Below are 23754 nucleotides of genomic sequence, written 5' to 3'. Positions count from 1 at the left end.
TGTGTTCAAGAGGAAAGAAGAGAGAGAAACAGAACCTTGGAAAACTCTTTGGGCAATTAATATTGACCCAAAAATAAAAAATTTCCTTCGGAAATGTTGCTAGGATGCCCTGGCAGTTAAAGAAAACTTAAAGAAAAGGTAGGGGACTTTTATGTTTTCCCTATATGCTCCAAAGAGAGATTGCTCACACTTTGCTTTTTTGTGATCATGCTAAAGCCACTGTTTGCTAATGTACTAAACTTAAGGATAGAAAGTTTTGTTCCACTTCCTTCTTCTAGCTTGTGATTTAGATGATGGATTGAAAAATGCTCAAATCAAAAGGAAAAAAAAATGAAGAGCTTTTGGCTGTGTCCTCTGTTATCCTATGGTCAATATGGAAAAATAAAAATGCTTTCATTTTTGAAAATTCAACTATAGATCCAACTTCCACTCTATTGTCTTTTGAGAGGATGGCAAAGGAGAGGAAATTGACTTCCCAACAAGGATGATGGCTTTCTTCCACAACTCTTAATTAAAACAAAATGATTTCTTTTTGCTCTCCCCTGGTTTTGGTGTTATTAAAATTAACATTGATGGTAGTTTTATGGTCTGATGATCTGCTGGTTTTGGAGCTGTTGTTAGGGATCACAATGAGAAAGTGGTGGGTGCTCTTTTTGGTAATTGTAAAGTGAACTCCCCCCATTCAAGCTGAAGCAGGATGCAACTTTCCTAGTTTTGGATATTATAAACATTGTAAAAGATAGAAGTGTTTCCTTTTCTTTGGTGAATAGGTTTGCAAACTTTGTATATGTTTGACATCAATGCTTTAGATACAACTACTGATGTGTGGGTTGGAAGCACAGTTTTTTGAGAAAATTGTCTTTTTTTTTGTTTGAAAACATTGCTGTCAGGTACGATGTTTTTTAGAGCAACAACAATACATTCTGTTTGGTAACAGTGCTCCATATCTGTTTTCAGCACTGGTACCCATTATAGGAAATCCAAGTCACTGCCACATCATGTCCTCGTTGGCAATAACGAGTTCCAATATGAGAAAACATCGAATTCGACATTACTCTAAACCATGCCTTCTCAATTTCTAAGACATGGCTCGGAATACCATTTTTTATGAAAAAATGGTTCCAAACATATTAACGTTTCCTAGAACACCATTTTTTTCTAACGTGATGCTAATATATCACCATTTTCTGGAGCAATGACATCGATGCCAAACAAACGCTTTGTGACTCATAGCCTTACAAAATGCCGAAGGGAATCAGGTTTGTATACCCAGGCTTGCCCGGAATGGGCCCAGGAGTTTGCCCCGAAGGACTTTTCTTCTCTTCATCAAGTCAAATTTCTGTTACCAAAAAAAAAGAAAATAATAATAACGAAAATATAACGGTCGTAGGCAGGATCCTACTGAGGGGTATATCCGTAATTCGATAATATAATGGTCCATTTAGTAATTAACTGGCATAAAATAGGTTCGTTTTGGAATCAAATTTGTCAGTGGACCTTTACCGCACCTATTTATTTGCTGCCACCCTCCCACCAAACCCCCCTCGCCTCCTCGCACCCTCTCTCGCTCTATCTCTGTCCCTCTCCGGCTCTCTACTGCTAAGCGAAGCTCTTCTACAATTTTTCCGCCAAATCTGAGAGTAGAAAACATCAACTCCAAGAGAAAAAAACGAAAGCAAACGTAACCTACCGATTTGCGTTTCTGGGTTTTCCTGAACAGAGCTCGATCTACAGTTCCTCGTTTCGAGGACCCCTGTGTCTCAAACATTTTATTCTTCGAAAATTTTCGGCTTTACCGTTTGGCTGCAATGATAACTGATAAGGACTAAGGAAACACGTTAAGGGAATCGATAGAATTAGGGTTTTGTTGTAATTTGTTGTCAAGGGACTAAGCGAGAAGCGTTGTGATCACTATTCCTTCTTTTTTTTTGGTTCTTTGTGTGAGGAAGTTGTTTGCGTTGGGAATGAGGTTTAACGGAGAGATCTCCAATCCAAATGAAGAGGAGGATAACGGGCGGAATTCACAGACGTATTCCATCGGTCCTGGTTTTCCGCAACCGCAGAAACTCGTCGTTGGATATGCTTTAACGTCGAAGAAGAAGAAGAGCTTTTTGCGGCCAAAGCTTGAAGGATTGGCTAGGTAATAGATTGATTTTACCATTTAGAGCTCAATCTCTAGGTCGTTTTCTTTACTATTTGTTTCATCCCACCCCATTCCCTCTCTCTTCTATCTGTAACTGCTGGTATCATTTCTCTCTCTCGTATATTAATTCATACTGTGCTTGTTTGAGGAAGCACTTGTTTGAAGGAAACCGGAAAATTCAGTCATTTTGCAGCTAAGAGATAAATTTTCCTGCTAGATCTGCTGTATTTAACTATTTATATGTCGTTCCCATCATTATCTTGGTTTGGTGATTCATGTCCGAGAAATAACGTCCCTTCAATTTTATGGCTTTCTTTTGCTCTGTGAGCCATTTGTCTCTTTCAATGTTGGTGGCGAGGTTTTGTAGTGGTTTTAGCTGTTAGGTTATTTATTTATCTTGAAACGCTCGATCTCTATTCTGCATAATATCATGAATCCAGCCGTAGATTTCTCTTGAAAAAATACAAATATTTGTTAAATTGATTTTATCTTTGGGGATTTCATTTGTTAATCAATTTTTTATCATTCGTTTGAACTTATCTTCTCAGAATCTTAGTCGCCGTTCTTGTTATCTCGAATACGATTCAGAATATTCCTCCACATATTCCAGCAGCTTTCAAAGTCAATTCTTGAAGCTTCTGTGCCATGATTTAAAATTATTAAAGTTTCAGCACTTGCCCAACTTTTCAACTAAGCAAGGGGTTTATATGTCCTTGATTTATTGTTAATTTGATGCTCCCTGGATTTTCTCTGATTTCATATAAGTGAGATCTATAAATGGCGGCTCAGCTTGAAACTGATGCTCGTTTGACTTCACACTTCCCTAGTTTTCTAGGAAAAATGAATTATTTCATATTTGTTAATATTAATATAGTTTATTTATGTTTGTATTTGCACATAGATAACCGGATAGATATTTTTTTGTATCCTATATTTCTCACCATTTGCAGTTACTAGGAATCACGGATTTACCTGTGGTTGGTACTGTTTATTTTCTGACGGTTTGATAAAAAAAAGCTTTACTTCTTCCTAGATATGCCATTGCCCAATTCTGGTCCCTGCTATCTGGGATCCTGGGAGAGGTGGACATGGTGTTGACCTAACTTCCAGCATTTTCTGCATGAAGTGACCACACACTCAGACTCGAACTTGCATCCTCACATTTGACAGCCAAAGGCTTTACTATTTTTTGGTAGTTGAGCCAAAGATTTTACTATTGCAAAGAAATGCTCCTACCTTTAGTTCTCCCTACTACATGTTATTATTTCTGTATATAGTCCTGCTAGGATAGACATCCAAACTAAGCTTAGGTACAAAATAATTTGGACCTTTTCTACTGGTCACTATCAATGTAAGTTCATCTTTGCCATACGTTGTATGGCATGTTTTGACTACTTTTGAGTTGCTATTTTAGTCATTTCAATTTTCAAACCATCATATGCTTTAATACTCTATACGGTGTTTGCTGGTTTGATGTCCTCTCAAGTGTTCTTTACCCTGAAATTTTTAGTAACTCTGGATTTAATTAATTCTGTGAGTTGCTTGCAGAGGTAGCCATTTTGTTGGAGATAAGATCTCTTACTTTATTTTGTCTTTCATGCATTGATATCTCATTCTGTTGGGGAATTTCAGACCCTCAAACTGTTTCACTTTTTGCTCTGTTTGGTTTTTTTGGCTTTAATCCTCATATTAATAATTACTTAATTACAGATATGCTTTAATGGTGTAGGAATAAGGGGATATTCTTTGTTGCAATTGACCAAAACAGGTCACTTTCCGATCAAGGTCCTTTCGACGTTGTTTTACATAAGGTCAGTGAATAGGGAGGGATCTTTTTATTTTCTTTGATCTCTCCTTGTGGTCAAGAGTTGGATATATGAACTTTTGCTTTTCTGTGTCTCCACTGTCTCTTTTTGATATTGCATATGGTTATGACCTGTGAAATCATATTCAGATCGTAATTTTACTTATCCTCATAATTTGATAAGTAACACACTACATTATCAGTTATTTTTGTCTTCTTTTTGGTGGCAAACATTACTCAATGCAGATTCCATTAATTCCTGATGAAACTTATGTTTCCTTTCTTTTTTAGTTATCCGGAAGGGAATGGCGCCACATTCTTGAGGTCAGTGTGCCTTAACTTTCCTATTCTTCTATATTGTCCATGGAACTTGTTTCATACCATGCAGCCTACTAATTTTCATAGTGTTGATTGCATGTGTTTTAGGTTCTCTAGTTGTTTTAAGTTACTATGTAATGCCATATATTCTCGGGATAAGATGAATTGACAGTGGCTGGTTGAACAACTATATGCCTTAGGCTTAAAACTCATTTCTGTCTGACATAATTTGCAGAGTGCTTGCTCTTTCCTCAATCATGAATCATGACCAGATAGTTGAGGTCGATGCCTTAAGAATTTCAACAAGTGAGGATATTTTTCCTTCAATTACAAACCTAGATGACTTGTTCAGGTGTTAAGAATCTCTGCAAAAAGTATATGGTATCCTTTAATCAGTTGTTTGGAGCACCATATTTTCTTTGCTTGTGTCACTGAATGTGGTGTTGTTTGGTTGATCTTGCGTATTTCAATCGATATTTGGGTCTACTATTTCCAGGGTTGTTCTTTTTGCACTAAGCCTTGGAAGCAGAGGTTTGTAAATTGCTTCCCCCCATTTCAATATTTTATGGTTTAACAAGATTATTGGATATGTTGACACGTGTCTAATATCCAAGCTTTTGGTGGTAGTCAATACTACATAGAGTTATAGCAGTAAATGTTATGATGTGGGCTAGGTTAATCTCCTTTATTTTTTTCAATATTATGCTTGACGTTTCTGCATGATTTTACTAAATAGCAAGGTCAAGGACCACCATTAGGTCCTTCAACTTTCAAGATTATAACCATATGAATTAGAAACATCTTGTGCTTCTGCAATTTTTTTGAGTTCACAGCCACATTTAGGTCTTGATTTATGGGCATTGCTTTTGTGACTTGTGAGGCCCCAATGCATTTATTTTATTGGAAGCACTCCAAATGCATTGTCTTAACATTCACGAAGTTCCCATGAGGACTTGTTTGTTTGCGGTGTAATTTCATTTTCACTTGTGCAAAAGCATGGGAGTGCAAATTAGTCAAGTCCAAGTTTTAGTTTAACTTTATTATAGGTTTTACTTTGGTTTCTTTATTTGCAGTGCAGGTAAAGTAATGTAAGACCTGAAACAGAATAAAGTAAAACCCAGCACAAATGAACCAAAATTTACAATTTTCTCTTTTTCACTCCCATGCAACTTGTACTAGTGCAAATGAAATTGAAATTCAAACAAACAAAGCTTGAAAGACATATTTTAGGAGGATGTTCACTCAACAAGGAATCATGCTTGCAGCATTTATGCTTATAAGTGTATGCCTCAAACACCTTTTCCATGATGCATACCAGAGGTGTATGTTGCTGTGCCTCATGCATGTCTCACACAGAAAGAAAAGATAAGGAAAGGAAAAGAAAAGGGAAGGGAAGGGAAGGGAAGCAAAGGGAGGAAGGGACCCCCTTGGCTAGGGGAGGGGGTGAACCCAGACCCCCAACTTTTTTTGGTTCCAGGCTCCGTAAGCTTCCTTTGTTTGCTTGCCTTCACTTTGATAAGAGCCCCTTTTCAACTAGTGTTATGCATCCTCATTCCTTTTAATACAAAACATATTTCATCAAAAAACAAGAAAAACAAGAACTCCCCCTCCTCTTCTTGACTTGGCTTACTCCTCCTTGTGCTCGAGAGGCTTACACCTCTTTCTTTCTGAACTACACCTCATGCCTTTAGGTAGTAGAATGCCTGTGTCATACTTCCATGTTTTAAAACATTGCAAGGAATAGCTTTTAGACCTTAGTAACATACCAATGTTTTAAAACGCGAAGGCGTGACACGAGGTGTTCCACTACGTAGAGGCGTGAGGCGTAGTTCAAAACGCAAGAGGCGTAAGCCTCCTGAACACAAGGAGGCGTAAGCCTCCTTAAGAGGAGGAGGGGGGTTAGGAGGAGGATGAAGAGGAAGGGGGATCTCATTTTTTCTTTATTTTTAATAAAAATCTTTTATATTAAGAAGAATAAAGATGCATAACATTAGTTGAAAGGGGGGTTTTTATATTAATAAAAATTTTTATTTTTTCTTCCCTTCCCTTTCCTTTCTTTTCCTTTTCTTTTCTCTTTTTTCTTCTCATTCTTTTTCTTTCCCTTCCCTTTCTTTTCCTTTCCTTTTTTTTTCTGTCTTTTTATATCAGATGTGCATGAGGCGTACGCTTTTATCACGCCTCATGAAAAAAGTGCAAGAGGCATACGCCTTTTGCACCTGAGGCATACGCCTCTTGCACCTGAGGCGTACGCCTCAGAGGTGTCAGCGCCTCTGGCATACGCCTCAGGGCATTTTGGAAGCGCCTCACCTGGAAGCGCGTCTCCAAGAGTACGCCTCCCACGCCTTTTAAAACACTATAACATACTAACATCTTTGTGTTGGTTTAATTTGCCTTGACATCAATAACTTATTAAAAGGTGAGTTGTTGTGTGAGACCTACTCTTTTTCTTGTTATTAAGCTATCAGTTTGTTATGCTGGCAAAGTTTCATGGATCACAACATTCACAATATTGATAGTTACATGACTCAACCTTCATTTTATCCCAATATGTGCCAACATGATAAAATATAAGTTAGGTGTATGAAATATTTGTTGAACAACCATTTGTTTTGAAAATTGTCAATGTATCTTTCTATTTGGGAACATGCCAAACATGCATTATGAACTCGTACACAACATTCCACGTAGAGTTAAAACTTTGATATATTCAATATCCATTCCATTGACCACATCTAGGTTTATGAATTATTTATATCTAATAAATGTACATGATGGTTCTACCATGTGCAAAAAAGACAAATAACTGCACAATGAGATGGAACTTGTTGAATATAAAGTTCATGAGAAAGGGAAGGGAACACCAAAATTACTAAGGAATAAGGATAAGGCTCTTGATATAGTATTATTTATTTATTTATTTATGATAAATGGTAAGATTCTTGATATAGTTACCCCAAATAGTTGGGGTTTGAGTGCATAAATTTTTTGATCAATCGTTTGAGTGCATAACTCAAATTCCTAAAGTTAGTGTCAGTGTTTTTGTTAATATCTCTATGGCTATATTTTGGGCATTATTTCCTAAGTTTGTTTAACTAAGGTAGATGCAGCTTAGTTGGTGAGAGGTTGACTGGTTTTCACTTGATATGAATAATGTTGTGACTCAATATAAATGATATATGTTATTGGTCTATGTTGCTAGGATATATTGTAATGGACCAAGGTTTTTAAAATCGAATAAGACAACAAACCGGTCAGGGATCTGGTTCCTGGGTCAAATGGTCTGATCGTTCGAACCAAATGAATGGCCCATTCTGACAAAAAATTAAAAAATAAAAAAAAATAAAAAGGCCAAAATCGTTGGTCGACCGCCCGAGTTAGCGGTTTGCTGACCAAATCAGTGGTTTTTGGCAAAATAATGGTTCTGGGGTAAAATGGAACCGATCACCTGACTGGTTCCCGGTTTTTCTGGTCTGACCGTCTGGTCCAGTCCGGTTTTGAAAACCATGTAATGGACCATACCCACATCAGATTCTTATAACATAAATTCTCATCCATTGGTGTTCTCGTCTCATTTCTTTGCTATGTTATTTCCTTTTTAGTGTTTTGTATATTTAACCTTTATGTGGCTTTTGAAGATTTTGCTTAATGATTTTTTTTTTTTTTAAGTTGGTTGTGTATTTTAGATGCATCCACATGATATTGTGCTAATAAAATTGTGGTATGCATTACATATAACTTTTCGTTCTGTATGCTATCAAAATTTGAGCCTGACACTTCACGTTGCACTTTTTCCACATGATATTGTGCTAATAAATATTGTGATATGTATTTCCTTTTTAGTGTTTTGTATATTTAACCTTTATGTGGCTTTTGAAGATTTTGCTTAATGATTTTTTTTTTAAGTTGGTTGTGTATTTTAGATGCATCCACATGATATTGTGCTAATAAAATTGTGGTATGCATTACATATAACTTTTCGTTCTGTATGCTATCAAAATTTGAGCCTGACACTTCACATTGCACTTTTTCCACATGATATTGTGCTAATAAATATTGTGATATGTATTTCCTTTTTAGTGTTTTGTATATTTAACCTTTATGTGGCTTTTGAAGATTTTGCTTAATGATTTTTTTTTTTTTAAGTTGGTTGTGTATTTTAGATGCATCCACATGATATTGTGCTAATAAAATTGTGGTATGCATTACATATAACTTTTCGTTCTGTATGCTATCAAAATTTGAGCCTGACACTTCACATTGCACTTTTTCCACATGATATTGTGCTAATAAATATTGTGATATGTATTACATGTAACTTTTGTGCTATATGATATCAAGATTTATGGCTAACACTCCACATGAACTTTTCACTTCACCTTGCCATCCATTTTGTTGGTGGAACTCCTAAAGATTTATTTGTTGTATTTCTAGATGAAGGCTCAATAAAAAGCTCTGTGCTGAAGTACATATGTAACATATCTTGAATGAATATGTAAAATGTTGTATGCTAAACTCCATTGATGATTAGAATGATCATATCTTGGATGAATCCGTAAACTTGTTATTTTGTTTTTGTGGCAAACTTGGTGTTTCATGATTGGTTATCATATTTGTTTTTTGGCAAACTTGGCATTTCATGATTGGTTATCATATTTGTTTTTTGGCAAACTTGGCGTTTCATGATTGGTTATCATATTTCTTCTTCCCCCTTTCTTTTACTTAAAAACTTTTTCTGTGAAAAGAAATGTACTTTCCTGGAAACTCTAAATTATAAACTATCAATATTTCTATGCTTGTAGCTATCATAACTTTTGAAAGCTTTTCTTTTTTTTTTCTCTTTTTTGAATGAAGGCTACCCTTTTCTCAAAAAAAAATCATAACTTGTGAAAACTAGATCTTCCCTGTTCAATGTGTCAAAAGCAGTTTAAGCATGATCTATTATGCAACTTATGAAAAAAAAAGAGAAGAAATGAGATCTAAGAAATATCTTTGTTTGCATGGATGGTTTTATTTCTTGCCATTTTTTAAAAAGGAAATAGGGTATTTAAGATCCAAATTGTCATCCTAGAAAATATTAACCTTAAAAAGTACCATGGTGAATGTGTCATAACTAAGAAATTACTTATTGACATTGTGTGATCAGTCTTGTACATCATTAGGTGGTCATCTTGGTGGACATCATGTTGTCAATTCTTTTAAGCAAGACCTCACTCAATAGGATAAATATGCTAAGCTGATTCTCTTTGCTAGAAAGATAATTGGTGTGTCCGGAAGCGTGTTAACCACTTCGGAACACCAGTTTCAATGTTTATAAATTTTCCAATTCCCAAAATAACTACAAAACACATTTAGTGGTGAGAAAGGGGTCGTATCCACATGGAAGTGAGGGAAAAATTGTTACGTACTTCAATCCGGACAAAATAACAAGATTTGAGATTGCAGAAACACAAAATTTAATTAACTGAACTGGAATCCATTAAAATAAAATTCTAACAATGTTGAAAGTAAAAATTGCAGAAAAATAAATAAATAACAGAAATAAAAAAACTAAATAAAAAATCCGTAACTCGGTCAGAGGTAGCAGTCTCCGGATCTATCCTTTGACCCCTCAAACTCCTCAAGCTGGGCCTTTCGTCTTACTTGGCCGAATTTTAGATTTACAGAAAGGAAGACAAAAATTAAATTTGATAAAAATAAATTATAGAAATAAAATAAAAATTGAAAATTAAAGATCGGAAAATAAAAACACGCGTAAAAAGTAAATCTAAAACTATGGGAAACTGGTTGGGATCCGGATCCAGAGGTGGCAATAGTGGCTAGGCGAATTGCAAGCAAGAACCCCTCCTCTTGCTCGTGCGTTCTCCTCTTCCTCTACCCTTGAACTTCTCAAGAACAGCCTTCTGTCTTACTTGGGGGCAGAATCCAACCCCTTCTCAGGACCCTTTGGGTCCTTTTTATAGAGAAGGAAGGATAGGTTTGGGATTAGAGAGAAAGAGAGGGGCGGTAGTTGGGTTTTTGCAGAAATATGAGCGCCCTAGGGTTGAGAATGGAGGGTTAGGATTGTTCTAAGGTGATCCTAAGGCTGAGAAGAGGAGGAGAGGGCGCCCAATATTATGTAGGGCTGTGATTTGGGCACCCAGAATGGAGGGAGCAGATTTGGGCGCCTAGAGCTGGAGAAATGTGATTGGTTGGTGTGATGTAGCGCCCTAAGGTGATTGGTTGAGATTTAAGGAGTGAAGTGTAAAGGCTAGGATGCTGTCTAGGGAGAGATCTAAGGGTATGAGGGGCTGCTAAGGCTTGGATGGTTGAGATTAGATGTTAGGGAGGAGAAGAAGGTGAAGATTTAGTAGTTAGAAGCGGCTAGGGTTTGTTAGAGTTGAAAAGAATGAGTGGGGAGGCGCCCTAGGGTTTGCTAAGGAGAGGGGAGTATGCTAATATAGTAGGAGGGGTGCCTTTCTGGGTTTAGCAGATAGGAGGCGCCCTCTTGTGCTTAGTTTTTTACAGAAACACCCCCTCTCTCAGCTAGAATTCTCACAAGTTTCCCAAAATCTGCAGAAAACTCTGTAAATTTCCCAGTTTTTACTCAGAATTTGCACAAGGACCCTCAGAGGTCACAACATTGAATTTAACTGGAAAAAGGGTACAGATTAGTCCGTCTAAGGTCTAAAATACCCCTAAAATGATGCTCTTAAGGCATCAAAATACAGAGTTATCAATAATTCTCCTCTAAACTGAATTCTAGATATCATTTCTTGATTTTCTTAATTCTTATCCCACAATCAGTTCGTTTGATATGGTAGCTCAAATTTCACACATATGTATGTGTGTTATAATACATATTAATTTAAGCAACAAAATATTCCATGAAACATGAAATTTCCTTACACTTACTTTTTTTCTTTTTAAAGGATTATAGACAAAAGCATCCTGAAGTTACAGTTCTCGATCCTCCCGATGCCATACAACATGTACACAACCGCCAGTCCATGCTCAAGGATGTTGCAGATATTAACTTGTCTGACTGCTATGGTAATTCCTGTGCCATTTTCCTATACAGTGAGACTTGTTTTGGAGGGACTAATAATTTTATTGAGGTAACACTAAAATTTGTGTGCTTGAATGCGTAGGTTGACATGTTTTGCAGCTACATTTCTGAATCTCTAATATATGCATACAAGTACTCCTTATATTGATTATATACTATTGTTGTAGGAAAAGTTGGTGTTCCAAGGCAATTAGTTATTAAGAAGGATCCAGCATCAATCCCTGATGCAGTTTCTAAAGCTGGGCTTATGCTACCCCTAGGTAAGCTTGTATTGCAACTGCATTTACTCAGATCATTGTGTAACATGTAACGTTGTCTTATGTTTCAATACTAGCTTTTCCACTAGAAAACTTGTGTACATTATTTTATTGCAAGAGCTGATTAGCTTAATTTATGGGTATACGTTTTGTTGTTGATGGGATTGTTATCTGCTTATATTTTATGTCAGTTCTTAATTACGAGAATATTATTTGTTTCTGTTTTGGTAGATTACTGTTGCAGTTGCAAAACCATTAGTTGTGGATGGAAGTGCAAAGTCACATGAACTGTCTCTTGCTTATGATCAATTCTCGCTCTCAAAACTTGAACCCCCATTGGTTCTGTAAGGGTTTGTTAACCATGGTATGCTAATTATCATGATGGTTTGTTTCTGTTTTGGTTGATTACTGTTGCAGTTGCAAAACCATTAGTTGTGGATGGAAGTGCAAAGTCACATGAACTGTCTCTTGCTTACGATCAATTCTCCCTCTCAAAACTTGAACCCCCATTGGTTCTGCAAGAGTTTGTTAACCATGGTATGTTAATTATCATGATGGTCTTACATTCTTCTTGCAGTTGTAACTTCATTAATAATACAGGAGCTGTCTTTTACTTGTCTGGTTATAGGAGGTGTACTGTTCAAGGTTTATATTGTTGGTGAAACTATAAAGGTTGTTCGTCGTTTCTCACTACCTGATGTCAATAAATGTGAACTTCTGCATAATGCTGGCGTGTTCCAATTCCCAAGGGTTTCTTGTGCTGCAGCTTCTGCAGACAATGCCAATCTCGACCCAGGTGTTGCTGGTGAGATTATTTATTCCTTTTGATCTATTCATGTGTTACTGTTTGCTTGATGGTGTTGTGTTTCTATTTTCTGTTTGTTGGATGGTGTTGTGTTTCTGTTTTCTGGATAGCATTGTGCCTAGGGTGTATTTGATTACAGCAGGTTCAGGATTTTTAGGTCAGGCTCCTAGAATTGTTGTTTGAAGCAGTGTTTTCAACCTGCTGTTGACCCAACTGGTTTAACCGTCCGAACCGTCACCTGGCCTTGATTCCAGGTCCAGTTCTGTTGAAATCCACCATTGTCAAAAACGTTGACTTGATCAAAAACTGTCTGACCCGGGTGGTTCAACTGTTGACCCATTTGACCCAGTCACTGGATTGTGGGTGCACACTCAATGTATGTGCAGACTTTCGGGGGCCATAACTTTGCACTCTGATGTCCAATTGAGGTGATCTTTATTTTTTATTTTGGGTAACTTATCGCAGTGTTTTAAAAGCACAAGGTGCAAAAAAAAAAAGTGCAAGGGGCAATTTGTGCCCAAGGTGCAAGGTGAGATGTGCACCTTTTAGAATCAAGGTGCAAAAATGCAAAAAATGGCAAAATTTTTCAAAAAGTCAAAAAATTCAAAAAATGCCAAAAAATTCAAAAAAATGCAAAAAAATTGAAAAATACTAATCTTAATATAAATAAAAATATGAACTTTAATTTCAAAATAAATATTTTAAAAACTTGTTATCTAAAATTAAAATACATAAACATAACATGTAAAACGTATTCAAATGAAAATTTAAAAATAAAATCAAACATATAAAACATTTTCAGGCATGTAAAACCCAGAATTTCTTTTTTTTTTTTTTTTTTCTCATCAATTGCATTACTTAAAATAGCTATGTAAAACATTTTGCATTAATGCATTTTTTTATTCTACGAGCCTTCTTTGTACCAAGCCCCTTTAGGCAAAGCCCAAACAAATCCATGTTAGGGCTTGGGACACATACCTCAAAATGTGCCTTGCCTAAGTGAGGCATGCCTTTTAAATCACTGACATTTTGAGATCTATGCCTCCTAAGCCCCGCTATTTTTCACCAAAAAAAAAACTTTTTTGGCCTCAAATTGCAATTTTTAATATTTTTTATAAATAAAAAAATTAAAAACTGAATTAAAAAACATAAATTAAATATAAAATAATATATATTATATGTAAAACATAATTTTACACTGTTTATTAATAAAATATAGTGCTGATGTGGAATGGTCTGACCCTTTCGACCTGGATGGTCAAAAGCAGATCAGCCTCTGGGTCAGTTTTTATAACATTGGTTTGAAGCTCATGATGCTAGGGCATTGATTCACAACTACAGTGGAATGGGAAAGCAGGATTTGTATTAATTGTGTGCTGACCCAAATCATTGGAATAAGGCTCTTGATGAGTTAGGATTGTGTTTGGTCAGACAGAATAATAGAATATTTCCAAGTTTCTACTTTTTAAGAAGTTGGGGTTGTAATATTGGGTCCTGTTTGGCGACTTTCTGGCTTCTTTATAATACATCATTTATTCAGGATTGCTTCAGATAAGGGTCAATTAAACCCTTGAGACTTTAACTGAATCAAGCATCAATATGAAATTGGCTTGAGATGACAAAAGCTGCTTCTGAACAAACCTTTAATATTCAAGAAGTATTCTTGACATTTCATCTACCTACCATGGAAAAGTTGTTAACTCTATTCTTCTAACAGAACTTCCACCACAACTTTTACTTGAGAGGCTAGCAAGGGAGCTCCGTCACCGCCTGGTAGCTTCTATTATTCTCTTTTTATTGGCTTCACAGTACTCTTCTGGTTCTGGCTTACATTATGTTCATGCCTGGATTTGGTTTAATGTGTAGGGCCTCCATTTATTCAACATAGATATAATCCGGGAGCATGGTACTAGAGACTCCTTTTATGTCATTGATATCAACTATTTCCCTGGTACGTGGAAGTTGCAAAACCTTTCTTGTCTACCTATCAATATATTGTTGGAGACAGAGAATTGGTGCTTGTGGTTTTTTTTTTTTTTTGTGTTTTAATTTTTATATGAAAATAAAACCTCCTTTGGAGAAATGCTAAAAAACAGTTTATCTAGGGCCTGTTTGGCGCGTCTTCTTGGGAAGATCTTCTGGTAGCTCTGACATGCAAAATATGCATTGAGCTTTTGCATGAAGATATGAGCAGCCCGAAGCACGTTTGGCAGATGCACGTCTTTCTGTGCAGCTTTTTGTCTTCCTGTGCGAGAATAAAACTCGAAAGATGCAGCCCAAAATGGGCTTCTCACGTCTTTTCGGCGCTCCGTCTTTTGGCAGCTAGGTCTTCCGCGAGCCAAACAGGAATAGACCGAAAATTGGTCTTCCCGGCTTGTAAACAGCCGAAAGACCACGCAGAAAGACATGCCAAACGGGCCCCTAGTTGTCAAGAATATTTGCTTGCCTTTCATAACTTTCAGCATACCCTTTATTGTTATGTGACCCTTGGCATGTTGAGCATGCACATTTTGTATAAACGAACCTTCCTGGGGTGCCTTGCCGCCTGGGTTTTTATTTTCTGATCTTAGATATAGGATTTGTACTTGCTCTTTCTCTCTTTCATCCTCCCATACAGCACATTGTTTCCTTAATTACCAATAAAAGAAAATGAAAAAGGAGTTTCTGATCACGTGAAAGTGTCTCATCTTTCTTTCCTGTTAACAATACATGGTCTGTGGAAACAGTTGCTGGTGTCAACCTTTGAGTTTGATGAAGCTACTGGCATAACGCCATAACGTGAGAAGCTTTTCCTTGTTTTTCCCAAAAATAACATGTCTGGAGATATTTCTGATCTGTAACAGCTGTTTTTGAAGATGTTACAGATCAGAAATAGCTCCAGACATTGAGAACATCTCTCACTGGGAAAGACCAATCAATGATATAATACACAACCCATTATTAATCTTTGGTAAGCTGTAATTTTTAACAAATAGTTAGGAATGGTACCCATTATATCAGTTTCATGTACGTGAAAATTTCCAGATATTTCTGTCTTTTTGTGCATTATTTAATTTTGTCATGGTTTGAAAGTGAGTTTTGAAGCTTACACTGGTATTCCGAAATCATCTCAGGGTATGGAAAAATGCCAGAATACGAGCACATATTTACGGATTTCCTCCTGAGCTTGTGCAGGGCAAGTACTAAAAGTAGAAGCTTACTGCCAGTAAACGTTGAGGGGTCCTTAAGAGAACAATGGCGTAGTTAATCGTGGTCAGAATTTAGATGTAATTACACGAGGAAGGTTTCACATATCTGTGAATTAGTTGTACAGCATTTTGTATGATATGTGGTTGCAGTAGCTAGATGTTGACACAGAAGAGGCAGTGAAAAAAAAAAAAAAACTCCGCATTAACTTGAAATTATCATCCGGACTGTGATGGCATGCCCTCACCGTAGTGCCTCTATCATGTACACAGCCTTGTTGCGATTTAACATGGAATCTTCTCTTTGGTCCATCTCGGCATCATGGAAAACGGTTAGGAACCGTTCTTTTCGAAAAGATAGGTCCTAAGACTCGGCTTGGAAGGAGTATAAATGCAAATATGTACAGTATAAATACATACACAATAATACAAAGTTTAAGGTTTTGCACTCTACATATTTGTATTTATACTCCTTCCAAACTGAGCCTAAGGACGGGCAGAAAGGATATTAACACAATACATGGAATTCCTCAATCTGCAGATTCTGCACTTCGGATCATTGGTTTATGTACCAGGGAAGGTAGCACGTTGTAAAAGAATTGTCTCATTTTATGCTATCTGCAATCCCATGTTAAATCCTTTCAATCTAGATGGTATTGGCTTTAACCCAAAGAATGAATGGATGCACCATAGAGGATAAGAGGGTATGTTATATGTAGATGTGTGATTTGGTACAGAGATTATTTTAGTTGTCCATTGGGGGCAAGAGAGGCCAAGAGTGTTGAAAATAATAAACTTATGTTAAATGTAAGACGGTATACACCTGACCTTCTATATGTTAAACTTATAGTAGCCCCCCTATAAATCACATCTTGCCCATGGATTTGGCATCGATCTATGGTCAGGATTCATCCTACTTGTATGGTGGAGTTAAGATTCCTGGGGATGGACTAAACAGTAAAAACCCCAAATAACAATACTGGTGCAATTTCTGTTGGAAAATTGGTTCAGTTTGGTTGCAATGCAAATAAATTTGCACTGATGCAAAATTATGGTAGTTCAAATGATTTGAACGTAAATTCTGACCTATTTTTGTTTCCAATTTCAACTTATTTTGTTTGATTGCAGTACAAATGAAGTAAATTAAGACATGAAGCAGAGTATAGTAAATCTCAAAATAAATTTAAATGAGAATTTGCATTTTTTTCTTTTGCACTCCCATGCTTTTGTACTAGAGCAAATAAAATTGCACTGCAACCAAACACAACCTAAAGGATTCTTTCCAAACATATTCGTTGTCTTGAAACCTTGCACAGAGAGCATGAAAAGGCAGGGATTCACAATTATGAATTCCCTTTCCACCCATAGAGGAAGGAACGAAAGGTAACTAAGGGTCCATTTGGTTCGTGGACATGACCAGAATTGGGATTTACCTATTTTTTACGCCTGTTTGGTTCAATTAGGAACCAAAATCGGATTCTGATTGTTACTATTTGGTTTATTGGGAGTTGAAATCGGAATCAACTAAAAAAATTCAATTTTTGTATTAATCTATTTATTATTTTATTATTATTTTATGAATATTTCTCGCAGCCAAGGACGAAGAAAGCAAAATGTTTGTAACGCTCTTCCCACCATGTTCAAGAGAGAAAAAAAGGAAGAGCTATCGAACATAAATAAAAAAGTGTTTCTATTCCAGTCTCTCTCATGCATGAAGTGATGTTAATGAATAAGGTCGGTGTAGTGGGAGAACTTGAGGGCAGACGGAAGACGGGAGATGTTCCCGTGACAAGCACGGGAGATGTGTTGAGGGGGGATGGCCTGTGGGACGCGCTCTGTGGGGAGCCTATCTGAACTTAATGTTCGATTTTTGGAAGGAGTACAAATAAAATAAAATTATGTAAAGAGCAAAACCTTGTATTTTGTATGTATTTGTACTGTATATATTTGTATTTATATTCCTTTCAAACTGAGCCCAAGAGTACATGGGAGATGGGATGGGCTTCCCCACAGCCAGCCTATCCCTCCGTGAATTGTGAACATCTCCCACGACAAGTATGACAATTCACAAGAGTTGCACTACAATCTACAAGTCATCAAAATCAAACTTGATCCTCAAAGGATTCTGTCCTCACAATCCGTTGCAGCTGTGCATTGGGAATATATGGCTATGGAAAGTTACAGTACGAGGACTGCTCTGCGAGGACCAAATCTGATCTCAGATCTCCCATCGAATTCAGATTTGGTTCTCACAAAATTCTCCTCACAGCCTTTTCCAGCCATGTATTGGGAATATCTTTCCAGTGCACAATTGCAAGGAACTGTGAGGACGGTCTCGTGAATCCCAAACCTACCACTACTACTACCACCACCCCAAAACCAAAACCTCTCTCCCAAAATACGTGGTAGGGGTGTCAATTGGACAAATCCAGTTCACTGTGAATCCATCATAAATGGACCAGGTCTAATCCAATCCAATGAATGCTCTAGACCAATTTGGGCCAGTCCAATTCAATGTCTGGACCGTCCAATCTGTTTAAATTCATTTTGATTTAGATTGGTTTCAACTCAAACCCAATCCATTGACACATATATTCTTATCTTATATCAATAGACCAGATATTGGCTTAATCCAACTCAATCCATATAAATTTATTACAGATGGACCAGGTCCAATCCAATCTGATAAATATTTTGGACTATCCATCCAATCCATCCAAATTGCTTTTGGACTGAACAGGGTCCAATCCAAAGTGCATTGACACCCTTATAATGCGGAGACCAATATTTATCTTTCATAATTAAGTCATATCTCAAATGTATTGAACTTTTTTTCTTATTGAAAGATCATCCAAATGTGTTGAACTAGATCACAGAATTTCTCATGATGTTACAGCGTGATCCAATTACACATCAGGAACATCTCCTGTACTTACATTATTATTCATAAAAGAGGTTCTTAATACTACTAATTTGATTGTAGGATATGACTGGATATGACTGTAGGATATCCAGTCATATTGTAGGATATGACTGGAAATCGGATTTGATGCTCACAACACCATTCGCACAATCCCTTGCATTATTTCTTTTGCCTCTACTAATTTTCCATAGATACTACTAATAAAGATAGTGAAGAAATAGCCGAAATAATTAGAAGTCATTCCATTTAAGGATTCAAATTACAATCAATCGGTTGTTAAGACATAGAGTCACAACCTACAACCAATTGAAGAAACCAAACCCACCCCACGACAACACGTTGTGGTGTTAGTAGCATCCACGTTCCAAACATATCTTGGCACGAGGAGAGACAGAGGCAGAAGAAAGAGCAATGAAACGAAACAGACAAGAACATTAAAAAAAAAATCCTGCTTCCCTAATTCTGCTTTTCATGGAGAAGTTATCTGCTTCCTAATTCTGCTTGAACGCCTCACTGGAGTCACTATTTCTTCATCTCCATGACCCTTCACACACAGACATCTCTCAAGTAAGTAAACAATGGAAGTTAAAAAAGAAAATTCATCAGTGCCCCAAATAATAGATAGAAGAGCAGCAACACACTTACATGTTTGTTGGTGATTTTCTCATACGTTGTGAAGCTTCCATAAGAAAGGGATCCGGCAGAGTAATCCGATGAAGACGCCAAAGATTCTCTCCTTAGTCTTCTTTCTTGGCTTTGGGCTTCATTAGCTTTCTCCAACTGCTTCCTTTTGCTGCTGCTGCAAGATGAACTCTTTTGAAAACTGCTACTCATCTCTGATGGGCCTGACTCCCCAACCATCTCAACTTCTGTTGGCCGATTCCGAGAATATGACCTCCCATGGGGAGGATGGTCGCTACTAGCTGATACTGAGCTGGAGATGAACTTCTTCATCGGCAACTGTTTAGCTGGAACAACCTCTGGGGTGGGTGCCTTTCTTCGATTGAGGAAGAGAAAAGCTGTAGCTGCAGCCAGAGTGAGAACAACTGAAGAGATTCCCAATACATTTCCTACTGGGAACTTGTATTCAGATCGAGGAAATGTAGAATCTCCTGTTTCCAAGCCCATAGAGCTTTCATCCAGTTCCAAGCTGTTGATCGTGGGTTCGATGTTGGTGGGGAGGATATCAATGTTGTTCTGGCTCTGGAATTCCTCCTGTTTAGGAGTTTCAGGTTTTAACTCTGGAGCTTGTGGAAGCACAGACGAGTTTTCCTCAATCCCCATGTTAACTTCTACATCGTTTTGGCATTCCATTTCCTCTTTCTCTGTATTTTCTGGTGTATCTTCTGGAGCATGCGGTATCAGTTGAGATTGTTCTTCGGATACTACCTGACCGTCTTCTGCAATATTTTCCTCTGTTTCAAATTCCACACGACTTTGTTCCTCCTCCTTCATAACCTCCTCGACTTCTCCCTCCATTACAGACTCTGCCCCAGTATGATCTTGCTGTTTGTCTACTCCCTTGTAACTAAATTCTGCCTCTTGGTACCCATCAATAAAGAGTTCCTCGTCTGAGGATGTTAAGTTAATGAAATGGATTGAGCCTATTTCTTCCTCTATTGGAATGGAAATCAGATTGGACAAATAAGACATGGATCTTACTGACCAGAGCCTGAAATCATGAGTCATCTCAACAAACTTTGCTCTTGCAAATTCAGATACCGTAACCGGGACATCAAGCTTAGAGAAGGTTTGGCCTTTAAAGATTGAAGGAGAAAGGACGGGAGAATCAGTAACAGAGAAGGTCAAACAAGCAATTACAAGAACCAAAAGAAGAGGAGCAGCTTTGGATCTCGCTGAGGAACGATTCTTAGATATTTTGTTAGTTGTGATGGTCTTTTCATTGTGGGTGCTCTCGATTTCAGGTTCACAAGACTGGAATTCATTCTCTTCTTCGGGTACCATCTGTGAAGAAGAATCATCAGATTCCTTTTGCGAATCTATGGATTGGGATTCTTCAGCATTTTCAGTATCTGAGCAGCTTTCAGAGGTGAACTCGTCTTCGAGTCGCTTACCTTCACTCTGTTCCATCTCTCTTTCTTTTTTCAGGTAAACCTCAATCCGAGGATTAGGTCTATAATGAAGAAATTGAGGTCTTGGGGAAAGATAGTTGGTTTTGGGATCGTAAGGAGGAAGAGACGGATCAACATCAAGAGGAGCTAAATCAGGGGAGGACAAACAAGGCTTTGCAGCAAATTTCTGGGTTTCTAAGGGTTCCTGGGAATCGAGAAGGTCATCTGGTTCTACACCGATCTCTTCCCCTGCTGCAAAGTCTAGAGACCTAATTGTTGAGGTAGGAGGTGGATTTCCTGGAATCGATGAACTATTGGCTTGTGGTTTAGCAGTGCTTTTGAGAGGTTCAGAAACCAAAGGAGTTAGGATGAGGTTGCAATCAGAATCTGCAATGACTGGTTCACATAACGTCTCTGATTTGCTTTTGCTTTCTAAACGTACCTGAGAATGAAAAATTGCTTCCGACTTCGTACCAGTCTCTTCCGTAGATTCCGATAGATCCATGCAAGTAAGAGGGGATTTTCCATCAGAGAACAAGGTGGAAGTTCTAACAGCTTCGTTTCTCTCAGTCAACACTTTCTTTCTCGGCGATGGGTTCACCTTAAAAGATGCAGAAATGGTCGGAGCCATGAAATTCTTTGATCCCTTTGAAACCGATGGCGACCTTGCCTTCACCAGCTTAAAGTTATGATCTTCTTCATTCTCTTTTTGCTCGTAGGAAACTCGGGGAGACGTTAGTCCTTCCCTGCAACCCGAATTCCTTCTCGTGAAATCTGAGTTACATTTATCAAAGATGAATTAGTAAAAAAAATCAATATCCATGATTCAAGACAAGATTCTGATCCTGGGTGAGGGACTGCGGAGCTACCTGTAGCTGCAGGGCTGTTAGCCGGAGTGGCCGGATTGAAGCTTCTCTGATGAGGAACGATTGAGGGTCTTGCGAAAGAATTTCCACCGAAACTCCTCCTGACTCCACAACTGCTTTCCTGGGTCCTTGAGTTAGTGTTAGTTCTATTTGAAATGGGAGAAGGAGACCTGTTTGAAGATATCACCATGGTTTCACGACCTGTAACGCTGGAGATGGAAAGAGAGAGAAAGAGGGCGGAGTCGAAGTGAGAGAAAGAAAGGGAAAAAATGCTGGCGTTAAACTACGAAGATGGAAAAGAAAGATTTCTGCGGCGGAAGAAGTAAAGAAGGATCGAGGATATCTCGGGATGACGATGTAAAAACGGGGATGGAGAACGGCTAGTTTTTTCAAATAATATGACCGTTAGTTGGCCGACATTTAAAAATTTTAACGGATTGTTTTGACCGTTAGAACTTGGAAGTTACCCCTTTTTTTCTCAACGAAAGAGATGAGCATGGCTGGTCATTAGTAGTAGTAGTAGTAAACAACCTTCATACGACTCCAGTGTTGTTCTTGTTCTCCATATTGATATGGTGGGTGGGTCCCATATATCATATGACCGTTTAAGTTGACCTGCGATGGGAAGCATAGAAAAAGAAAATGAATGAAGAAAAAGCAACGAGACGTTGCATTGCAGCTTTGCAATATCGGAGTTGCTGCTCTGTGGTACCAAAATCCTAGCGCTTGTCAGCCAGTGGAGCATAAAGCATTTAAACTATATGTTTTTAAGGTTTTGTTTCTTGTAATCTTTCTTGGCACTTAGCTTTCTATCTTTTATCTGTTATAGTGATTTGTGGGGATAGCTCCTTCTCATTTCTATAAAAAATAATGTTTTGTAGGAAAAAACAAATATTTTTAGTTTTACACGTGGGAAGTCTAACTGACTTGGATCAGTATCTTTCAGACGAATAATGTTAGATGTCTAACGGCAAACTGATGAAAATAAGAAAGGAATAGAGCACACAAAAGTAGGGCTTCAAGTAGGGCCAGGTTGAGGCCTAACCCTAAGTTCTAAACCCCCAACCCTAATCCTAATTCAATCCAATTCATGGGTTGGGCTCGGGTTCAACCCAACCTTCTTTCCTTCCCTTAAAATCTCATACAACTTCTTAAAATCAGATTTTAACTCAACTTACATTATATATATATTAATCTTATATTTTATTAGTATTTGTTTGTTAATGTTTTTATTGGTTCTTTAAGTACAAAATTCAAAAAAAAAGTATTTGAGATGATTATATTTTATTATGAGTTATATAACTTATAATAGATCTTTTATGGGCAACAAGCTATGGGTGGCAAACAACAGAGAGGAGATAGAGAATAAAATATTCAAAAAAACATAAAATATGTTATTAAGGTTTTAGTATGTGGTGGGAGCTATACAACTATCATGCATCTAAACAAATCAATTTATGATATATCATATATATATATATAACATATATTTATACATGATATGTACCATAAAGTAGGGTTCGGGTTGGGTCGGGTTGCCTGAGGGGTCAATCCTAACCCAACCCGAACTAAAGTCAGCTTCATAAATTTCAACCCTAACCCTAACTTGAGCATCAACCCGACCTAACCTAACCCAACTCGACCCAAGTTGCAGCCTTAACACAAAGACTGAAAGCAAGTCATAGGTGAAATGGATGAGATCGGCTTTAGTCAGTGCAAGACCGGTTCGAACACCTTCAAATAGCCTTTACATCCTTGCATTGAGAACGCCTCCATACTTCTGTACTTTATTTCATGGGGAGATATTCTCAATGCAAGGCTATAAAGGCTGTTCAAATGGGCCTTGCACTGATTGAATCCGACTTCAAAATAGACCCCGTGTCAAATGGAAATCAAAATCAATTTTGATGCCTCTAGAAAAGTTGGGGTGTGGATGTATTGCAAGAATTTTGAAAGAGAAACGATCAAATGGGTGGCAAGTCCAATAGGTAAAAAACTCGATATTAATATTAGTAGCGGTAATGAATAATGAGGGCCTGATTAGAAGCTAGATCTAGGTGCTTCAAACATCATAATTGAATGAGATTCCAAGATAAAGATAGAGATATATGCTGAATGAAACCTGTAAGGATGCATGGAAATGCCATATCATTAAGGGCGATTGCATAAAGATCAAGGAAGAAATGAGCGCTACAATCATATATCAAAACACTCAAAACACTCACTAGAAAGGTAATCAAGCAGCATGATACCAAGGCGAAATCAATTCTATCAATGTTTTTGAACCGTCATTGACCCAGACGATTGGATCATTCAGATTGGAAACCATTCAGGCA

General features: G+C 37.5%; 2 protein-coding genes across 2 annotated transcripts; one reads left to right on the top strand and one right to left on the bottom strand.

Annotated features, from left to right (window-relative positions):
* Positions 1-1538: 1538 nt before the first annotated feature.
* Positions 1539-15869, top strand: LOC104604214 (inositol-tetrakisphosphate 1-kinase 4). The gene is made up of 10 exons (XM_010268473.3): positions 1539-2140; positions 3873-3954; positions 4239-4271; positions 11174-11294; positions 11478-11570; positions 11985-12104; positions 12196-12372; positions 14090-14145; positions 14239-14323; positions 15486-15869. Exons 1-10 carry the CDS (start codon positions 1965-1967, stop codon positions 15617-15619), a joined length of 1077 nt encoding a protein of 358 aa, XP_010266775.1. The 5' UTR covers positions 1539-1964; the 3' UTR covers positions 15620-15869.
* A 2829-nt stretch (positions 15870-18698) lies between these two features.
* Positions 18699-21953, bottom strand: LOC104604213 (uncharacterized). The gene is made up of 3 exons (XM_010268472.3): positions 21422-21953; positions 19126-21326; positions 18699-19024 (listed from the first exon to the last, which is right to left on the bottom strand). Exons 1-3 carry the CDS (start codon positions 21606-21608, stop codon positions 18950-18952), a joined length of 2463 nt encoding a protein of 820 aa, XP_010266774.1. The 5' UTR covers positions 21609-21953; the 3' UTR covers positions 18699-18949.
* Between the last annotated feature and the right edge of the window lie 1801 nt (positions 21954-23754).

The sequence above is a fragment of the Nelumbo nucifera genome, chromosome 6 (assembly GCF_055504915.1).
Source record: "Nelumbo nucifera cultivar China Antique chromosome 6, China Antique-T2T, whole genome shotgun sequence".
NCBI lineage: Eukaryota > Viridiplantae > Streptophyta > Magnoliopsida > Proteales > Nelumbonaceae > Nelumbo > Nelumbo nucifera.
The sequence above is the reverse complement of the archived record's forward strand: the minus strand, read 5'-3'. Positions and strand labels throughout refer to the sequence as shown.